Source organism: Agelaius tricolor, unplaced genomic scaffold (assembly GCF_023055355.1).
Source record: "Agelaius tricolor isolate 1412-34295 unplaced genomic scaffold, bAgeTri1.0.p SCAF_11, whole genome shotgun sequence".
NCBI lineage: Eukaryota > Metazoa > Chordata > Aves > Passeriformes > Icteridae > Agelaius > Agelaius tricolor.
Genome location: NW_027269271.1, coordinates 20,559,212 through 20,577,701, shown reverse-complemented (window position 1 = coordinate 20,577,701; position 18,490 = coordinate 20,559,212). Strand labels below are relative to the sequence as shown.

At 50.1% G+C, this 18,490-nt stretch overlaps 1 protein-coding gene across 9 annotated transcripts in view; it reads right to left on the bottom strand.

The window, feature by feature from the left end:
• ST3GAL3 (ST3 beta-galactoside alpha-2,3-sialyltransferase 3) overlaps positions 1-9,531 on the bottom strand; it is a 172,739-nt gene extending 163,208 nt beyond the window's left edge. For 4 of the 9 annotated variants that reach the window (XM_071436544.1, XM_071436551.1, XM_071436550.1 and 1 more), the window contains exons 1-2: positions 4,625-4,742; positions 3,767-3,911 (exon numbers count right to left, since the gene is read on the bottom strand). In XM_071436544.1, the coding sequence (XP_071292645.1) occupies positions 3,767-3,881 (115 nt within the window). In that variant the 5' untranslated portion in view covers positions 3,882-3,911; positions 4,625-4,742. Of the gene's footprint in view, positions 1-3,766; positions 3,912-3,991; positions 4,272-4,624; positions 4,743-6,433; positions 8,240-8,300 lie in introns of those variants that run through there. The other 5 variants (XM_071436548.1, XM_071436545.1, XM_071436549.1 and 2 more) reach the window with 5 other exon arrangements.
• Between the last annotated feature and the right edge of the window lie 8,959 nt (positions 9,532-18,490).

Genomic DNA, 18,490 nt, shown 5'->3' with positions numbered 1-18,490 from the left:
GAACAGCAGTACAATTATTTGCTCCTCTAAGTTCCTTCTAGAATGTTCAGGACAGCTAAGCCTGATTACAAACTAGTTATTTCCTTGAGCGTCTCCCACATCACATTATCAGTTCTATGTGCTCAGCACACCTCCGTGCAACTCAACACATCATCAGAGAGTGGAATCCACTGTTACTGCCTGTCTGGGAAGAATGTGCAGGGGCAGTGCATGTCTCTTACCACTACTGTCAGAGACTGAAGCTGCATTACAAACATCAGGAAAGAGAAAAAGGAAATCTGTCCTAAACCCTGCTCATGTACTCCCAACCATCACCAGAACTCAAGGGTCCTCCTGCATTCAGCATTACACCCCTTATTTTTGTACTTAGCTGCTGCTCTGAGAACTAACATTCTGCCACTGACATGAAACAAGCCTTGGGGAAGAGTAGCCAGTCATGATGCTCACTAAAAGGATGAGAGAAGGGTAGCAACCACTGGAGGTTTGTCTGAACAGAAGAAGGAGTTGAACTTAATTCAATGTTAATTAGTTCACATTCGCCGAATTCGATCTATTCCTGTCACAGTAAAGATAAGCCTTTTAAAAAATTAATTATTTCCTATTCTCCTTTGTATTTTGGCAAGGTGGAGAGTCATTCAAGAAGGAGAATAATCTTGCAGTACTCACTAAGGCATCACAAATTTAACATTAAGAGGAGAACATTTAATGTTAAGGGAACATTAAAAGAAACATTGATGTGTATCTTTCAGTCTATTTCGAAGTTTCTGTAGAGATCAGATGTACATATAAACAAAATAATTTAGCTATTTATTTACTTTAGCAGCTAAATACATGAACATCCGAATGTCAGGGAGACTAGTTTACACAGTAAACCACTTTACAGTTACCATTCAAATTCATCCATGAGAATGGATAAGCAGAGGCATCTTCTAAAACATTAAGTGAACAAACCACACAAGCAGCAAATAAGCAGATCAAGTGTTTTCCACCATACTCTACAACAAATTTGTTTATTTCCATTATTAAACACAGGTGTCAAATTTACTAAAGGCAGTCTCTGAAGAGATTGCAAAGGTGTCAGGTGCTGGGATCAGCTTAGTTTCATACCTCCTCTAGAACAAAGAACAGAACAATAATGTCACTGCTGAAGCTAGGGAGTCACTATTAAACAGACAAAAGGCACTAGTCACAAGAAAAATGCAAGTAATTTAATAAGAAGATAACTCACACAAAATCAATAATCCTTGATTACTAAGGACCCAAAATTAACACATCTGACTTAGTTTTGCCTTTGGGGACATCAGCATTATCATATCAATCTTAAGGAAATTTACAAGGTCACACACTACGTTGTAATTCAGGAAATAAAACCACAACAGTTATGCACCACCTATCTGGGGCACTTAAGCAAGCAAGGCTCCCCTTCAGCAAATACAAAGTCTAATTGCCCCATTATACATTGTATCATATTACATATTCTCAAGAAGGCCTAATCAGTTAAATAAGTAATTCAAATCTGTCATTTGTTAACTTCCAAAGCTGATTTCTAGAACATTATTTATTTAACATTAACTCTTCATATGAAGTTTCCCAAAATGGGGTTTTAAATTTCTACTTTATATTTGCATAAGCTCCTCCTGTGTTAAATTACACAATAAATAAAATGGGTTTTGATGCATAAAAAAAAGTCTGAAGACCAACTGAAAACAGATACCATCCTTACTGTTTCAAAGTAACATCTGCCCCTTTACATTAGGCTGCTGCTTATGCTAATATTTCAAAGAACTTCATCCAATATTTAAGACAAAACCCACAAAAGTGTCTAGAAGGAACAACAGTACAGCCTAAATCAATTGTGGCAACTGATAAAGAACAGCAAGCTGAATCCTCAAGCTAGCATCACCTCTTTGTAGAGGTTGAAGAAGCTTAATGCAAGCACTGCAACTTCCAAGAATAAATGAATGACACATTTTACACAAAAGATCAGAAAAAAGGGAGACACACCAAACCAAAGGTCGGTTATGCTACCTCACAGTGCTCCTGTCAGAACATCCTGGTTACCCAAAAGCAGCCAATGCACTCAATAGAAATCACTGTAACTAGGCTGCAACTTAAGAGTCATCTTTCCAGGTAAAAGTGTTCCATTTATAGAAATCCACAGCGTCTGCACACAGATTTGCAACACTGCACTGCAGCCCAAAGTTACCACAAAACCTCCCAGGGACTGTAAAACAACAAATAGCACACAAAGCTAAAGGCACAAAATCTGAAGAGGATTGCAGAAAGTTAGAACCCTCCCCAGAACCGTGGTGCATAACACATAAACACATAGCTGCTTCTTCATTTGTAACAAAGATCACATGCAAGTTGTGGCATGAAAGTTTTTTTTTGCAGGCCTTGGGAAGTCTAACGTGATTTCCTGGTGGCATGAAGGAAGTAAAGGATGGTAGGTGGTATAATTTCATATGAGATCATCATGTCATAGCAGATATGGAAAAACTGTTCTTTTAACCACAACTGTACTTATTTTCATGCAGGAAGGATTTTCTACATCTTGCCAATAAAAGTGCTATTTTGCAGAAACACATAATGAAGATTTTTAACTCCCTCTCTGAAGCACAAACCTGAAGAAAAAATCCCTGCTCAGAAAAACACTATGCAACACTCCTTTTACAAATTTAGTCTTACAATACTTGTTCTAGTCCAAGGCACCTTAGTAGTTCCCTGTCAAAATCAGTGCATCAGCACAAGTGTCATATCCAAGTCATCATCCGTCATCATGCAAAACTTCTTAAGAGCACACAACAACAGATTTGGACCACACAGAGGTAGAAAAAATGTGAAGTTCAAGAAGCACTGCAGCAGAAATCTCTACCAGTATGCACAAAAACACAGTACAGCAAAGAAGAAATTTGACCAGCGGCTTCTTGTCAGTTCTGGATCAGTGTTTCTCAGCTACTGATCCAGGGAGCAACAGTCAGCTCTGAGACATCTGAAACAGCCTGTGGAACAGCTGCAAAGAAGGTTGGCTCGTGTTTTGGGCAGGAGGGGAGAGGAGGGAATTGTTTTCTTGTTTTTATGTTTTAAATAAACAGTTCCTGCATGCAGGCAAATTCAACACAAACAAAAATAAGAGCAGCAACTGAGCAATCAAACTTCAGCCTAATTTCATTGCAACTGTGACCTTTTATGGCCTTACTGCACAGTACAATCCTCAGATTGTATTCAATGAGGTCAGATGTCTTTTTGGACTTAAAAAGGTTGAAAGACATCCTTTAGATGACAGATACTTGGCAGATAATAACATGGAAGATAAATGGAAGATGGGGATTTCTGAAGGACAAAGTAAGATGATGAGATAACCAGCACAGATGATTACAGAAAGAAATCAAAATTCACCAGAGGGAAAAAACCAAACTTTTCTTAGATATGTTAAAATGCAGAGGATTCAGGAAATAAAAGCCTCAACATACAAACTCTTTATTTTGACAATTAGGAATCATAAACTAACAAAATATTCCAAGAACTGAGATCTCTAATACTAGATTTATAAAGCATGAATCTGCTCTTGTACCCAGTAATAAAAGTAAAGCCATAAAGAGCATTAGGTAGTCACAAATTCGACCCCTTAAGCATACTAAAAGCTCTAGCATTTGAGTGGGCTTAATCACATCCCTCTAATACTACTAAATCGGAACCACCTACTGCAACTATTTAACAGGCGATTTAGGGAGCCCAGAAACAGTTGCACCGTTCCCCTACTTACTTGAATCCTCCCATCTGAGAAGGTGCAACTTCCAAGCAGAATAGTACAGAAATCCCAGTACAAGAAAGAGGCAGAGGGCTAGCAGCAGGTTACGCATAAACACCAAGAGTCCCATCTTCACATTAAATCTGTTCTTCTACATGACCTGAGAAAGAAAAACAGGTTGAGGCTGGAGCCACCTTCTCCAACGGGCATCCTCTTCAAAACGTGCAATCCCATACCCACCATAACGCACAGATCCCAAAACGTGTTCCTCCACCAGATAAAACACACGCGTTCCCCAAAGCGTATCAACGGAACAAGAACCACCCGGGGCAGCCGCCCGTTCTGGCCGCCACAGGGTCAGAGCCGCTCCGGAGAGCCGGGGGTCACCGCCACGCTGTGACCGAGCATCAGCCCCGCTCCTGCCGCCTCACACAAACGAGACCAGCGCGGCCCTGGTCGCCGAGGCCTGGCGAGCACCGCGTCCTGCCGACACGCCACAGAGCGAGCCCCCAGCGTGGGGGTGTCCCGCGGTCGGGGGGCCCGCGGGAGCGGCCGGCGCGGCGCTGCTCCCGGCTGGAGCCCCGGGCACTGCGCGCTGCGGGGACGCGCTGCCCTAGAGGCGGTACCGGTGCCTGGGGAGAGGGGCTCGCCGGGCCCGGCCAGGACGGCAGCTGTCCGCCAGCTGACAGCCGCCAGCAGCCGGCTGGAGCCTGGGTTTGAACGGGCAGCAGCGTCGCCACCGCCGGGCTGCCCCCGCCTCGCCGTGCTCCGCTACGGGCTACGCTACGCCGCGCCGCGCCCCGCCGGACCCCGCTCGGCGCGCCAGCCGCTGTGAGCGGCCCTGCCCGCCCGCTCCCCCCCGCCACTCCTCACCCGGCCGCCGCCGGCCCCGGGCGCTCGGCCGCCGGCTGCGCCCCCCGGGCGCGGGGCTGCGGGCGCCGCCATGCCGGGCGCGCCCAGCGGGACCCGCCGCCGCCGGGGGGCGCCGCGGCCGCCAATGGCGCGTCGGGGCGGGGCGGGGCCCGCCCGCATAGCGGCTGCCGCCGGCCAATGGGACGGCGCGGGGGGTCGCTCCCCGGCCAATCGCGGGAGGCTTCCGCAGCCAATGGCGCGCGGGCAGGGGGTCCCCGCCGGAGGAGCGCTGCGGCAGGACAGCGGTGCGCGTGCGCAGAGCGCCCCTCCAGAATCAGCGCGTGGCGGTGGCGCCGCGGTAAACGGCCCGGGCCCGCTCCCCCCTCACGGCCGCCGCCGGGCACCGCTCCCCAGTCACGCCGCGGCACCTCCAGAGCACTGCGGTGCCTCCAGGCATGGCACTGGGTGGCCCCTGCCAGCACTGTACCCGCTGTGAGGCTCCCGCATTGTCACCCCTCAGCGCTGCACCTTCCGCCAGCTGAGGCACCTCAGCTGCTGCCCCTGCAGTGACACGGTATCGCCCACCCTCCAGGCACTGCACCGAGTGCTCTGCGCCTCCCCTCAGGTGCTGCACTGCCCGAACGCCCAGCGCTGCTCCGATGGCCTCTCAGCCCTACCCCGCTCTGCACAGCCAAGCTGCAGCCACCACACGGCAACGCAGCCCTGAGTTTGCTTCCATCACTGCCCCGCACAGCACCTGTCCCTGCTGCACCGTCCGGCCATTGCCTTCACACTACCAATCCGGCTTCTGCAAACCCTCCCAGCACTGCACACCCAGCAAGGCGCTGCCCAGCCCCTGCACGGCTCTGCGCCACCTCCCCGCTGTGGCACAGCCTCCGCCCCTGGACCACACCAGGCCGGGTGGCACGGACCCCCCCAGCTGCCCTTCCTCAGCGCAGCACAGCTCACGCCACACACACAGTGCAGCTTCCACGCGCTTCCCGGTGTGTGAGTCTCCACCTCACTGCACAGCTGCCCTCTGAGCACAGCAGCACTGGGAACAGCCTCCAACGCAACCTTCCCACAGCATTGCCTCGTTCTTGCTGGCCCCACAGCCATCTAATGGTCCTTAGGCAGAGGGCAAATGACAAATTCTACTGTAACACCTCTCAGGGATAGAATGACAAAGAGAAATTATTAGTCAAAAAGGGCAAAGTTATCTGAAAGGAAAGAAACAGTGAGGAATAAACCTGCATCTTTAGTGACCAATCCAGTGACCCTCCATTTGTCACTGAAAACAGAAGGAAAACAAAAGGTGTTTTTAAGGGAATCTTAGTAAGATCATGTCCAGCATGGTGGCAGCTCCCACTGAGGTGAGCCCAGGTGCTGATGTTGAACGGCAGACATTGCCTTGAACAGCACAGAGCTGGCTGAGCTCTGTTGACAAAGGCAGTTGACAAAAGGCCAAGTTCCTGCTGGTCACAGGGGGAGCTGGTGGTGGCTCATACAGCCCCATTTTCACAGCCAGAAACCCCACTTTGTGCTTCGCACAAATGAAGTCAGTACAAGTTGGTTGCTAGTGTGGCACACATGCAGCCAGGCTTCCAGAGCTATCATGCTCCTCTGCAGAGACACAAGGGAGACATGTGTCACAGTGATACACCATTAGGTTTTTTGGATGCCAACAAAAACTTCTAGAGACAGCACAAGAGACCAACAGACTCATGCAAGCACCTAGGTATCACTGACACCAATATCCCAGTGAGGAGGTGTGTCTGTAGATCTGCCCCCAAGCTACTGGCCCATCAACCCCCAGTTCGAAGGGCTGACCTGCTCAGGATGCTCGTTGCTCTGAGGCAGCTCCCTTCCCTCCAGCTTCAGGGCGAGCTGGCAGCCAGGGCTGGTGCAGGCAGCCTCCTCCTATGGCCCCAGCTCTGCTGCCGGGCTCATTTCTTCCAGCAGCTCCACCGGCTCCTGTGCCACATCGTGTCTGGCTGGAGCCCAGTTTTACTTCACAAACGCTTGCTTTATGCCTGCTCCTCTCTTCCCCTCTTCATCCCTCCGTCTGCGTAAGCTGGCTCTCATCTCCCTGCCTCAACCGCCCTTGTCCCTGTGACACGGACCTGCTGCACTGCCTGCTGCCACTGCGCCACATCTGCTCCAGCTGTCCCCAAGCTTCACCTAAACCGCCCCCGTACCGCATTTGAACCCCGCGGTGTGTGGGCACAGCGGGTGATGTGATTTCAGTGATGAGATAAGCAGGGACCTACAGCACGAAGACAAATAGCGACAAGTCTGGGGCTTGCCCCTGAGCCCGTGTTTGTCACTCAGGAAACTCTAACCCCGTTATCAGGTGTCAGTGTGCTGCAAAGAGCCCGGGATGAAGTCACCCTCCTTGCCAGCCTGGAAAAAACTCACAAGGCGAGCGCTGTGCATCTTGGAAAATCAGGTACCAGTGCCTGGCAGCTGTTTGATGGCCATAAGATGAATTAAGGTAATGATTAGTGGCGTGATTTGGTTCAAGTAGCAGGACTTTAGTCTGAACATGTTTCTACTTAGCTTACACATTTCATTCGCAGGCAGATGTCAAGCTGGATGTTGCTAGGAGATAGACAGCAGGGGAATAATTAAGTCTGATTAAATCCTATCATATTGCTGTGCTGCTTTCCAGAATGCTCTGGAGCTTTTTAAAGCCAAACTGACCAAGTGATCAGGCAAGTGATCTAGCCCATCCTGCTCAACAAAACCCACTTGCAGCAAACCAGCTGAACCTGTAGCTACCCATATGTCTGCAGAGAATTTCCTATGGCAGCACTGGCTATGACCTGGAGAAAAAAGGCTCTGACAGAGGGCACAGCTGGTGGCTGCATTAGCAGGTAGCATAAAACAGTTAGGGCTGGTCACTGCCTGGAGCAGGCAGTGAGGGGTCCTACCCCTATGTCCCTGCATCAATGCTGCAGAGACATCCATGTTGGACTAAGCATGACTTGGACACACCACCATGACCACAAGCAAAGCTTCCTTCAGCCCTTCTTTTGAAAGGAGCCCACCTGAGGCATGCCAGAATTCCTCTGCAAATTCCCCTCATGTGCATGAGGAGATGCTGAGCAGCATCTTTTCCCACCAGTAAATTAAGTTAGGCTGTAACTATCTGCATCAGATGTCAAATACACACATCAGCCTCCAGGCTTCCTTCATAGAGACTTCTAATCTCATTTTGTTTCTTTACCCTATAAAAATTACTATTCTAATACTCACACTGTAATCCTTCTCCCCAAATTAAATGTCATCAAATCAGACCCAATCCTAATTAATGCAATATTTTATGATTAATTACATACCACTATATACCACAGCAAAGATCTCTTTCAGTAATGGCTAGACAGAGATTACCTCTGCTGATGCACAGGCTCAAGGAATGCAATCTGGGCTATAAGACACTTGTAGTTTATCTTATCTCTCTGACCAAATTTGTTTCATCTCACACACTCCTTATGTATTATTCTTAAATGCAGACTCTGAACATGATCAGACTGTGGAGAACACTTTACATATCTGGTGCTCTGGCTACTCTAGGAACAGAAATGTTATACAGCATCAGCACCAGGCCCACACAAAAGAAGTTAAAACAATCTGAACTTGGCTCAAAAATTCTGCCACCCTCCAGATGTTTTGAACAGCAAAGAATCACACTTACCACTTTGGGAGCAGGTAAACACCTGGAGCCTGCCTGATTGCCTCCCCAAGTGCTCTGCTTGAGTGGACCAGCTTTCCAAGGATCTTCCTCAGATGATGTGACCCAATGGGCCCACCTGGCAGGCAGTCATACAGTGCAAGCCCCTGCCCAGCACCCTGCTCAGCAGTTCATCTCCTTGCAGTAATTCCAATACACTATGTTTGGTTCACTCATAGTTTCCAAGAGAGGAGGTAGGCTTGAATTGAAGACAATCATTGAAGACTCCCACTTTTCTGGGTCTGTTTCAGGAGTCCCTCACCCTCACGTTCAGAAGAGCATCCCACCTCCCTGTGTCTGGCTTCAGCTTGCAGACATACCATTTTATTCTGCCTTCTGCTTGATTAAAGAGCCTTTCAGAGCCTGGCATTTTCTCTTTGTGACACTACACATATGCTGCAGGCAAACCTCCTCTCATCCGTCTTTCTGAAAAGCTAAATATACTGAGTCGCTTAATTCTCTTTCTGCCAGGCTTTTCCTCCCACCCTCAAGCCGTTTTTTGTGTTTCTGTTCTATAGAGCCTCTCTGATTTCCCTGAATCCTTTTCAAGATACAGAATCCCACAACAAGCCTCCCTAATGCTTTGACAGAGGGATTTAATCTGCTTTTCCTATTTTCTGACTTAAAAGGCTGCATTAGTCCTTTCTACCATAGCATCAGGATAAGGATTCAGGAAGGATCGTCTCGAATCTTTTCCAGACCCCCTGCTGGCAGGTTAGAACCACCTGTATCTCAGCTGCACATCCAGGTACTGAGGAATGGAGTTTGCTGTGTTGCAGACACCTCCACTCCCACACACCTCCCTCACTTGCTCCCTCGTCCTAGAATCATGGATGTCATGGTTGCCACATTTGGGGGGGGGCTTAGGGAGCTGAGCATGGCAGGCCTTAGGAAGATTTGCTAAGCCCTGGTGAGCTGTCCAGGAGCAAATGTCCTGCTCCCAGTAGGTTACTGCACCATGAAAGAGAGGAGAGCACAGAAGCAAGGAGTGCCTGCTGGCATGCAGACTGGTTTGACTGTCTGGGAAGTATTTTGCAATGCCTGTTAATATTTTACCCATTCTGTCCAGAGTGACAATGGTCACCATAGAATCTGTGCACTGACTAGTTACCAGGCTGCACACCATGAACACAGCCTCTTAAAATAGGCTAGGTGAAGGTTCCCTCTTTAATTCTACTCCTGAAGAAACCGGGTAAAATAACCTCCCCCCCAGCAGCCTCCCCAGTGAAGCCTACCTGAGATCTGGGAGTGAAATAGGGAGTCTTGCTCAGCCCAGGTGCCATCACTGGATATCACAGTGCATTTCTTCATGCCAGTGCTGCAGGAACCTTGAATGAACCCAGCTCCAGCTGTGGCCACGCTGCCTCTCTGAAGCCAGAAGTGCTGTCTTTGAATTTCTGAGATGATTGCTGAATAAACTTGAATTTCTGAGATGCTTAGAACTGTGATGGCAATGAACTTCAATGGCTTCATCTTGAGCTCTCAAGACAGGCATTACCCCATCCCCTTTCATACCATAAAAACAGCTGGAAGACTCAGGTCAGGCAGGCACCATCCAGCCACTGCCTCCTCTCAAATAGGAATGGCAGGAGTGACTCCATCTCACATGCTGTCACAGAGAGGAGGGAATTCAGCAAAGCAGTGGCACAAGAAGAGGCTGCAGCTCCCCAAACCAGCCACACTCATGCTACAGACCCAAGTAATTTGCAAACAATTTTATGATTTAATCCCAGACTCTCCCAAACACATGTGTTAATGAATGGTCAGCTGGCAGGAGGCCAGCATAACCTAAAGGGTCAAAGCAATGGGCAGAGAAATGGCAGAGAGCCCCAGACTGTAGGTGAAAGCACAGCTAAAGGCATCCTGAGGCTGTTACACAGAGAAAATTCTTCCTGGGCAAAAGGAAAGTCCTGGGTGCTGAGAGTAGGAGCATTTATAGAGAACACTTTGCCTTCTCCACTGCCTTCAATAATGCTGCAGGATTTTAATTAAAAGTATGTATTATAAAGAATTAATAAGACTCAAGTAGATTAACAACTACACGTATTAACAGCTGCATTCTGAGATCTGTCAATGAGCCAAGGCTTAATGGGGAGACATCAACAACAGAAAGCCTACCTAGACCCCCAGTGACCCCCGATCCAGTGCCATTTAATAGGTCTTAATATCAATAATCTGGATAACAAGATGAAGGCTTACATTTGGGGCTGATAAAACAGTGAATGCTGCTTGCTGCTACAGCATGAGCAGAATGGCCTGGGAAAATTATAACAGCTCCCAGCCCAGAGGTGGGCTGCAAAGGAAGGTTCTTGGGAATGGAGAAGACAGGCTGTACCACAGAGTGGAGAATCTTCCTGAAAGTGAGGGTGGGAGGCGAAATTAAGGAAAAAAGCTACAAAAGAGCTGTCCCCACACGTGACTGTTCCCATGAGCCTGCAGTACCTTGGCCTGAGGGCCATGAGTCAGAGGGGCATGGAGAGGATTTCCAAGCAGAGCTACAGCTCTGGCAAAGCCAACTTGATGTCTGATCCAGCTATCCAAACTTCAGAACAGGCACAGAAATCCCAAGGAGCAGCAACACCACCACAAAAAAGGAGCTAAGAGTTGGAAATGTGACAAATAAGGCTGCATAGGGTGTGAGGAGTACAAGCTATTTCATTGCCCCAGGAGAGGGTCTCCTCACTGCCAGAAGGAGCAGAGTACTGGTATGGGCAGAAGGAAGTGCAGAAGCCAAAGGTGAGAAGTTGAAGATGGGAAAAACTGAAGCCTGGAATTACGTACAGCATGGTCACTGAAGGTTGCAGGGGCAGCAATCCCTACCATGAAGCAGCTTGAAAAATAAGTTTAGATCTCAACTAGATCTCAACAAGTTTAAGGGCTCAACTTAAATTTTTTGACACTGCTGGCTCAGGCATGAAGAAGAGATGCTGCACGGACGTGCTTGCTGTTTTGCCCTGACCTGTAAGCACCCCTCCTGATCTCCTGTCCAAACAGCTCCAGCAGCAAAAAGGAGGCCAGGACTGATTCCTGCAAGCCAGAGAAGGCAGTGGAAAAGGTGCAGAGGGCTCTGCCTGAGGACAATCTTGTTCACCTGCTCTTCCAGCTCGTGCACGTCTTTCTAAAAACAGGTACAACAGCCTGAGCTGGCTCTGTGGCATTACACTACCTGCAGCAATGCTCATTGTCAGCCCTTGACCCAGGGAATGCATAATTTCCAGCCTGGAGCTTTAGTACTTAATTACTTGCACTGAAGCAACCCCTTGTGTACCTTCAGCTGCCTTGCTATGGTGATGGGGCCACTAGCCATGGGCTCCTCTTTTCATCCTGTTCAGCCTGAACCTCCTCTCCATTGCTCCATGGTGAACTGGAGCCTCTGAACTCAAGTAATGCACCAGCAACCTTCATACAGCACAGCAACCAACTCTATTACTCATACCTGTCTCTCCCATACATGCCCAAGTGAGCTGATGCCAAAACCCACAGCATAAGCACAGCAGCACAAGTGCCTGAGTCAGTGTCCACTTCAGGTTTACAAACCTTCCCCATTTGGGTCACTCTGATCTCCTCCCCAGGTGCCCAAAGGAAATGGTCAGCAATGCTGCCTTTGGCAAGCAACTCCCAGGGCATGTCCTGTCTGCAGAGCCACGGGCTGCACCCCTGTGGGTGACTGCCCCTCTGAAAACCCTGTCATGCACCAAGGAACATCAACACCTCCCAGGGTGCAGGGCCATGAGCCCAGAGAGATGCTCTTGAAGCATCCCACCTCCTACACATCTGAGACCAGGGCAAGCATGATGCTCAGGAAAGGGATCAAGGAGATGGGAAGTAGCAAGGGCAAGGAGAGGGAGGAGGAAGGGAAAGCACCAGCCACCTCAAATACTGTCAGCCACTGGGAAGGTGGTGGAAGGAAGTGCTGGTGCTGCTGGTGGAGGTGCTTCCCTGTTGGTCATGAGAGCAGCTGCCTGGCCTGGGGCACTGAGTTGGCAGGGTAGCTGCCAGCTGAGGTAGCCCTGCCATGTCCCAGTGCCTTTCTTCCCCACTCCTGGGTGCTGAGGCTTATCTGGTCTCTCTTGGGAAAAGGAAGAAAGGAGAGAAGCATGACATGGGCCATTAGGAGCTGTGTGAGAGGGTGCAGGGGCTGAGGGCTCAGTTTGCACTGTCCTGACCCCTGTGCTGCAGGATGGAGCCAAGGGCTGGTGCTCTGCTGCAGGACATGAACATGCTTGGTTTTGGAGATTCAGACAACCTGTGCATTCTTGCAGCTGCTTTTCATAACAGGCAGTTAAAGCAGCCAGGGGGAAATGCCTCTGGGTGCTCTGTTTGCTGGCAGGATGTGGCTAATAGCAGCCATGAAGAGGCAGCTGCCAGCCATAGGCAGGGGACACAGACAGAAGGGTGCTGCCAAAACACCTCAACCCCCCCGAGTACATCACTGGAAGTCACACAAGTCTATGTTGGTATGAGTGAGAACAGGACTAAGGAACACTGGATCCTTGTGTAGTAAGTGGGATCCTAAACAGTGAATGTACAGAGCTGCCAGCCAATGGAGGGCTCTGCCTCTGCCCCAGCAGTCATGGAGGACCATCCAGGCCAGCAGTCCTTGTTTTCAGCTGCAGCCCATCCCACCCAGCCACAAGAAGGTGGGGACAAAGGTCCACCTCTCCAACAAAGCTTCTTTACCCTGCTCCATGGGAATCAACTTCCTATGCCACACCCAAGGGAATATGAACTTTCTGCAGCCATCACCTGAGCCACAGCTATGCTGGGGGACACTGGCAGATCCACAGGGTCAGGCAGAAGCAGCTGCTCAGGGCTGGAGCTTTCCAGGTCTCAGTAGCCAGCTGAGGGAGGTTTGCAGCTGCAGCTGAACTGGTCCTTCCAATGAAGGGATGGGCTAAGACAAACACAGTGAGGTGCTGGTACCAGTGACACCCTTCCTGACAGACTGGTTCCTGTGGATGGGGAAGATTAGCACCACCTAATTCTGCAGTCACCCAGACAAGTCTTGTGTTCAGAGTCCAGCAACCCACCCGGGCTGGCATTTGACCCTGGTGTGAAGCTGGGTAGAGCAGCCTGCTCCAGTCCAGCCCAGCTCCCCTCTAACCCAGCCACAGATCCTGTGCAGGACAGTTCTCCCCTCTGCCAGCACCCACAACAGAGTCATGGCTTGGCAATGTCACCGCCCAGCAGCACTATGTCATTGTGTGTGTCCAGGGCATTGGGGACCTGTTTCATGCAAGGCCTCCCCAGCAGTGCTGAGGGACCAGCTTCAGACAAGCCTGGCCAAAGGAGACAGCCTTGTGCCCCAGATCTCCTGTCCTCCATCAGCTCACCCCAGTCACCTCCAAACTACTGCTCCTCCCACTCCACCAGCTGCAGCCCCACACAGGGCTCTGATGAAAAGGGGAAGCCTTGATGTCTTCTTCCATAGAACTTTCCAGCAAGCCTCAGGCCCTGCAGAAAAGCCAAACTCCTCAGCTGAAAGGGCTCCCCAATTCTGTGACAGCAAGTGAGCATGTGCAAACGTGTCACTGTCATGCTTCAGTCCCACAGCTTTGTCCCTCCTTTTCCTTCACAAGCCAGCAAATACCCTTAATGTCAAGAGCTAGTGAGACCTGGGGAATTCATTAAGCTGCTTTCTCAAAAGCAGTGAAGCTGAACAAGTTCAGAGGGAGAAGGATGGTGGTATCCAGCACCAGTAGCTGCTCCCAGCAAGCCCAGAGCCACAGCACCCAGTCAGTGCTGCCTTCTCTGGGGGAACAGCCCACGCTTCTCCCATTGCACCAGGTGGCCGCAGCTGGGAGAGGCATCGCATGGTTTGGATGTGGAGTGAGCCTGTCATCTCTCCCTCATCAGCACAGCCAGGCCTAAAAATATCTCAGAGTGGGTTGATGGTGGTTGTGCTACAGTCTCCATTATGCAGATGGAAATGGCTGGTCCCTGCCAGAATGTCTGGGGAAGCACCAGCTCCTCTGCCCTGCACTGGCACAGGATCTTGGGATCCTGTGCTATGCTGCAGAGATCTCCATAGGAGAGAGATGCCAGGGACAGACCAGGGCACAGAGCATCCCAGCCAAGCACAGCATCACTGCTAGGGATATCCTGGTCAGGGCAGACAGCTCCATAGGCTTTGTCCCTCCTGGGTGCATGGGACTGAGCAGGGTGGGGAAGAGGGGAACGGAGTTTCACAGCCCTGCCATGAACTCCTAACAGTAATGAAATGGGGAGCTGCCCAGGCAGCACATGATGAGTCAGAAGTGCACCCAGGCAGCTGAGCTGACAGAACTGTGTGTGCAAGCATAAGGGCACAGGGAGCTGAAGGACAAGTTAGCAGACCAGCCACAGCATGAGTGGGATGAACCCTCAGCTCACAGGAAAAGCCAGAGAAGCGCTAGAGCAAGAGGCCAAATTTACAGCTTGGCAAGGAAGAGGGCTGGCTGGCTTTGTACCCTGCAACATGCTGCCAAAGGGCAAAGCTGCCAGCTCCTCCCTTCCCATCTCAAATCCACATGGCCTGACAGTGAGCACAACTGCTTACACTGAGCCTCGGGCAATCGCTCACCCAATAAACCTGACTGAGTGGGAAAAGCAGCAGAGACTGCTGGAGAAATCAGAAGGATGTAGCAGCTCATGTAGGAATGGCTTACAGGATAAGATCGTGAATCTAGACATTCTGGCTCTGATATCAACTCTTGGCAGGCAGGCAGAGTCTGATTTCATCCCAGCCTCAGAGGTGTCCCCACAATGTCACAATCAACCTTGACCACAAACCTGAAGTGCTGTTTACTCACCCTCACCGCAAGGTGTGCTTTCCTCAGATCCCGGGCCAGCAAGGCAAGCCCCCTGCACAGCCAAACCTCTCCAGGAACAGTGACCCAGCATCAAGGCCACACTGATTGAGTGGCACTTCCCAGAGGCACACGCTCCAAGCACAGGCCTGTCACACCTCCCCCTGCACCAGACTGTTGGCAGCTCCAACAGCCTGCAGGGAGCTGTCGCCAGGGATCAGAGCCCTGAGCAATCTCACCTGCTTGTAAGGCTGGAGGAGAGGTTGTGCTGGGAGAGCAGAGTCCAAAACACCATATGGCCCAGCCATAGCCAGGCATCTGTTCACTGGGAAGTGGAAAGTCTGCCTCAGCAGGTACCAGGCACCTCTCCAAAAAGGCTGCACAAGGGCTCTTCTGTCCAGTGGCTTCTAGAGGAAGGATTCTCTAAGCAGGCTGCAGCTTGCCTGGAGAAGGGGCAGGGATCTGCTGTGAGAGGTGATGGTTCTCCAGCCCCCAGGGTCACCCCCACAGCCCTAGCCTTGCACTCTCTCTGGGAATGATCTGTGCAGCCTCCACACAGCTAATGCACAAGTAGAGGCTGCTTCTTTGCAGTCTGCAAAGATGGCAAAAGGACTGATCCAGGTCCCCCAAATCTGGTGGAGGACACAGGCAGGCAGGAGGGATCCTGGGCAGCTGTCTCAGCCAGCATGGTCCAGGGTAGCAGTGAACAAATCAGGCTCCTGGGGAAAGACCTCCCCAGCACACTGTGCCAGTGCAATGCCCCACACAGGCAACAGTCCTGCCCCACTGTCCTGCCTGTTCTGGGCTGGAGCGACATCACTACACTGGGCTGGGACCTCTTGAAAGGGCTCCTCTGGAGAAGGTGAGGAGTGAGGAGCAGGAAGCCCTTCCTCCTGTGCTGGCCCATCAGGTGCTGACGTGCCTGGCTCCCAGCCCACCAGCTCGGAGTCACGCAGCTCCCATGAACGCCGTCTTTCTTCTCCCTGCTGCAAAGCCCTTGGCAGCCCCTCACCCGCTTCTAGTGGGGAGGGAGAAGAGCCAAGATCTCTTTTTCTGTCCTTTCCCCTTGCCAGGCTCTGCACAGTGCTGAGGGCTCAAGTTAGGGGTCTCCCTGCTGATGATAGTACTGCAGACCTCTACTCCCACAGGAGTCACCCTCCAACCAGCAAGGAAAAGCAGGGTTGGCTCCAGCCCCACTGTGTGGATGGCTGAGCTTCTAAACAGAATGCCCTGTGCTACTTCTGCATATGAAAGAGAGAATGGCAGAATATGAGCATTTACACTTCTGCCAGTCCCTGTGGACACCAGCTGTTAAACAGTGTGTGGAAACATCTATCCAGCTGGAACTGGGAAGGCCAGAGAGGACTCAGGACAGACCCATCTCTGGCTGCCAACACAACTGCTCTCTTCATCCTGCCCTGGCTCTGCTGGGCCTGAACAAGCAAAGCTGCGTTCCTGCTGCAGAGCCAAGTAGCCTGGGCAGCCATCCACCACAGGTAACCACAGTTCCAAACCACATGGGCTGCTTACCCCTTTGGTGTAGCCGTTCCCCATCACCAGTTTCCTTGCTCTCCTGTATCACATCACTCTGTTTTTCATGGAACTGTCTGCAAGTTAACTGCTCCTCTGTACCTGTACCTGCAGCCTATCAGCACCTACCACCCACACTAAAGGCATCCATGCACACTGTCCTGCACCCAAGACACTGTAATTTCTTTTTAATTGTTTGGGAGGAAGTTTGAGTTAACCCCTGCTGTGAGGATAGGCAAGAACATTAGCCCAAAAGTTGCAGAGATACTGTATTCAAGAGAAGCAGCAGCACTTGAGGAAATGAGAGTCCAAGCATATGAGCTAATATCAGCTCATTCACAACCATCTGATCCCCATGCCTGAAGTGTCCCTGGAGGTGCATGGGTACAACACGCTGCCATGCCTCCCTACATTCAGCAAGACTGTAGGATTGAGTCACTATATGTTTTGAAGTAGTTTGCTTTGGTCTATAGCATACTTGTTGGGCTATAAAGACAGGCTTTACAGCCCAACTCCATATGGAGGACTTCAGCCTGGATATGAAAACCAGCCACCCACCTTGCCTACAGCCTGTGAGGAGGCAGCTCTTCCTTCAGCCAGCAGTGTGGATAATGGTGAGAGCATCCCAGTTCCTGGGGTGTGGGGCAGCATGAGGAGCCCACGCTGCCAGGGAGTAACTCATGGGAGGTAGGAGTGCCCAGGAAGCAGGCCTGTTTCATTTCTCTCCTGCATCGTGTACTGAAGGTATTTACAGCCACTAGAACCATTCATAAGAGTGAGAACGTTTCCTAAACGCAAAATTCCAGGCCAAAGACACCTCTTCTCAGGCTCTCCTACCTCACTCAGTTTTGTTTCAAAATTAACATGCACACTATACCATTTAAATCTTTTTCCAGTACCCTCCCACATGCTTCCCTCATTTGCTAGGTGCTGTCAGAACTGTTTTGATGCTGGCGTTGTCACATTACTCATGCTGCAGCAAGGAGGCTGTGGCAGTGCTTCTGCATGGATCTGCCACAGCTTCATGAAAAGATGGCAATCAGGTGAATATTTCCCATTCCTCTGGAGATGATTTTGGTGAGGTCAAAGGAAACTGCAGATACACACCCTCAGTTATGCTCATTACTGGAACCAAGCAACAAATGCCACCTGGAGCGTTGTGCTCTTCATTCATCCAAGGAAGAAATCTGCAGCTGTTCAACAGCTCTAACAGCAATGTGGGAAAATGAAGACTGATTATGGGAAAAGAGGAAAAAGGCTTATTTTAACTTTTAGCAATGCAACAATATTGTTGTTGATGTTCAGCTGAAAATACTACATACTTTACACTAATCTAAATGCCCACACTGATAGGCTTTGTGTAGTAGCTACAAATTTGTCAAGGAAAAGGAGCCATTATCATTTTCCCCAAACTACAAAAGCTAGCTATAGAAATACCTGGCACATTAGGTTTCAAAGATATGAGCTGAAATAACACTACAATAAGCAAATTCCTTAAGGTTACTGATATACTGGGTATATCAGTAACAAAAATCCCTGAGCAAAAGTAGAAGAATCTCCTTTCCCTGACTGCCAGTTCAGCATGTCTTAACCAGCTCTGTGAAATTCAAGAGTCAACACCAAAGAAAAGAACAGAGCTGTCTGAGACTGCACCCAGGTAAGGTTTTCTGATGACTCCTCTTCTGGCCCTCTCAGCTACAAAAGGAACCTAAGGCAGCTCAGTTCTTGCTGCAGATGTCTCAGCTCTGTATTTCAATGAGGAGAGATGATTCTGTGGTTCCATCCCTGTTCTAGCTAAACAGCCAAGCCAGACTGAGTCCTTAAATAACAGAACTC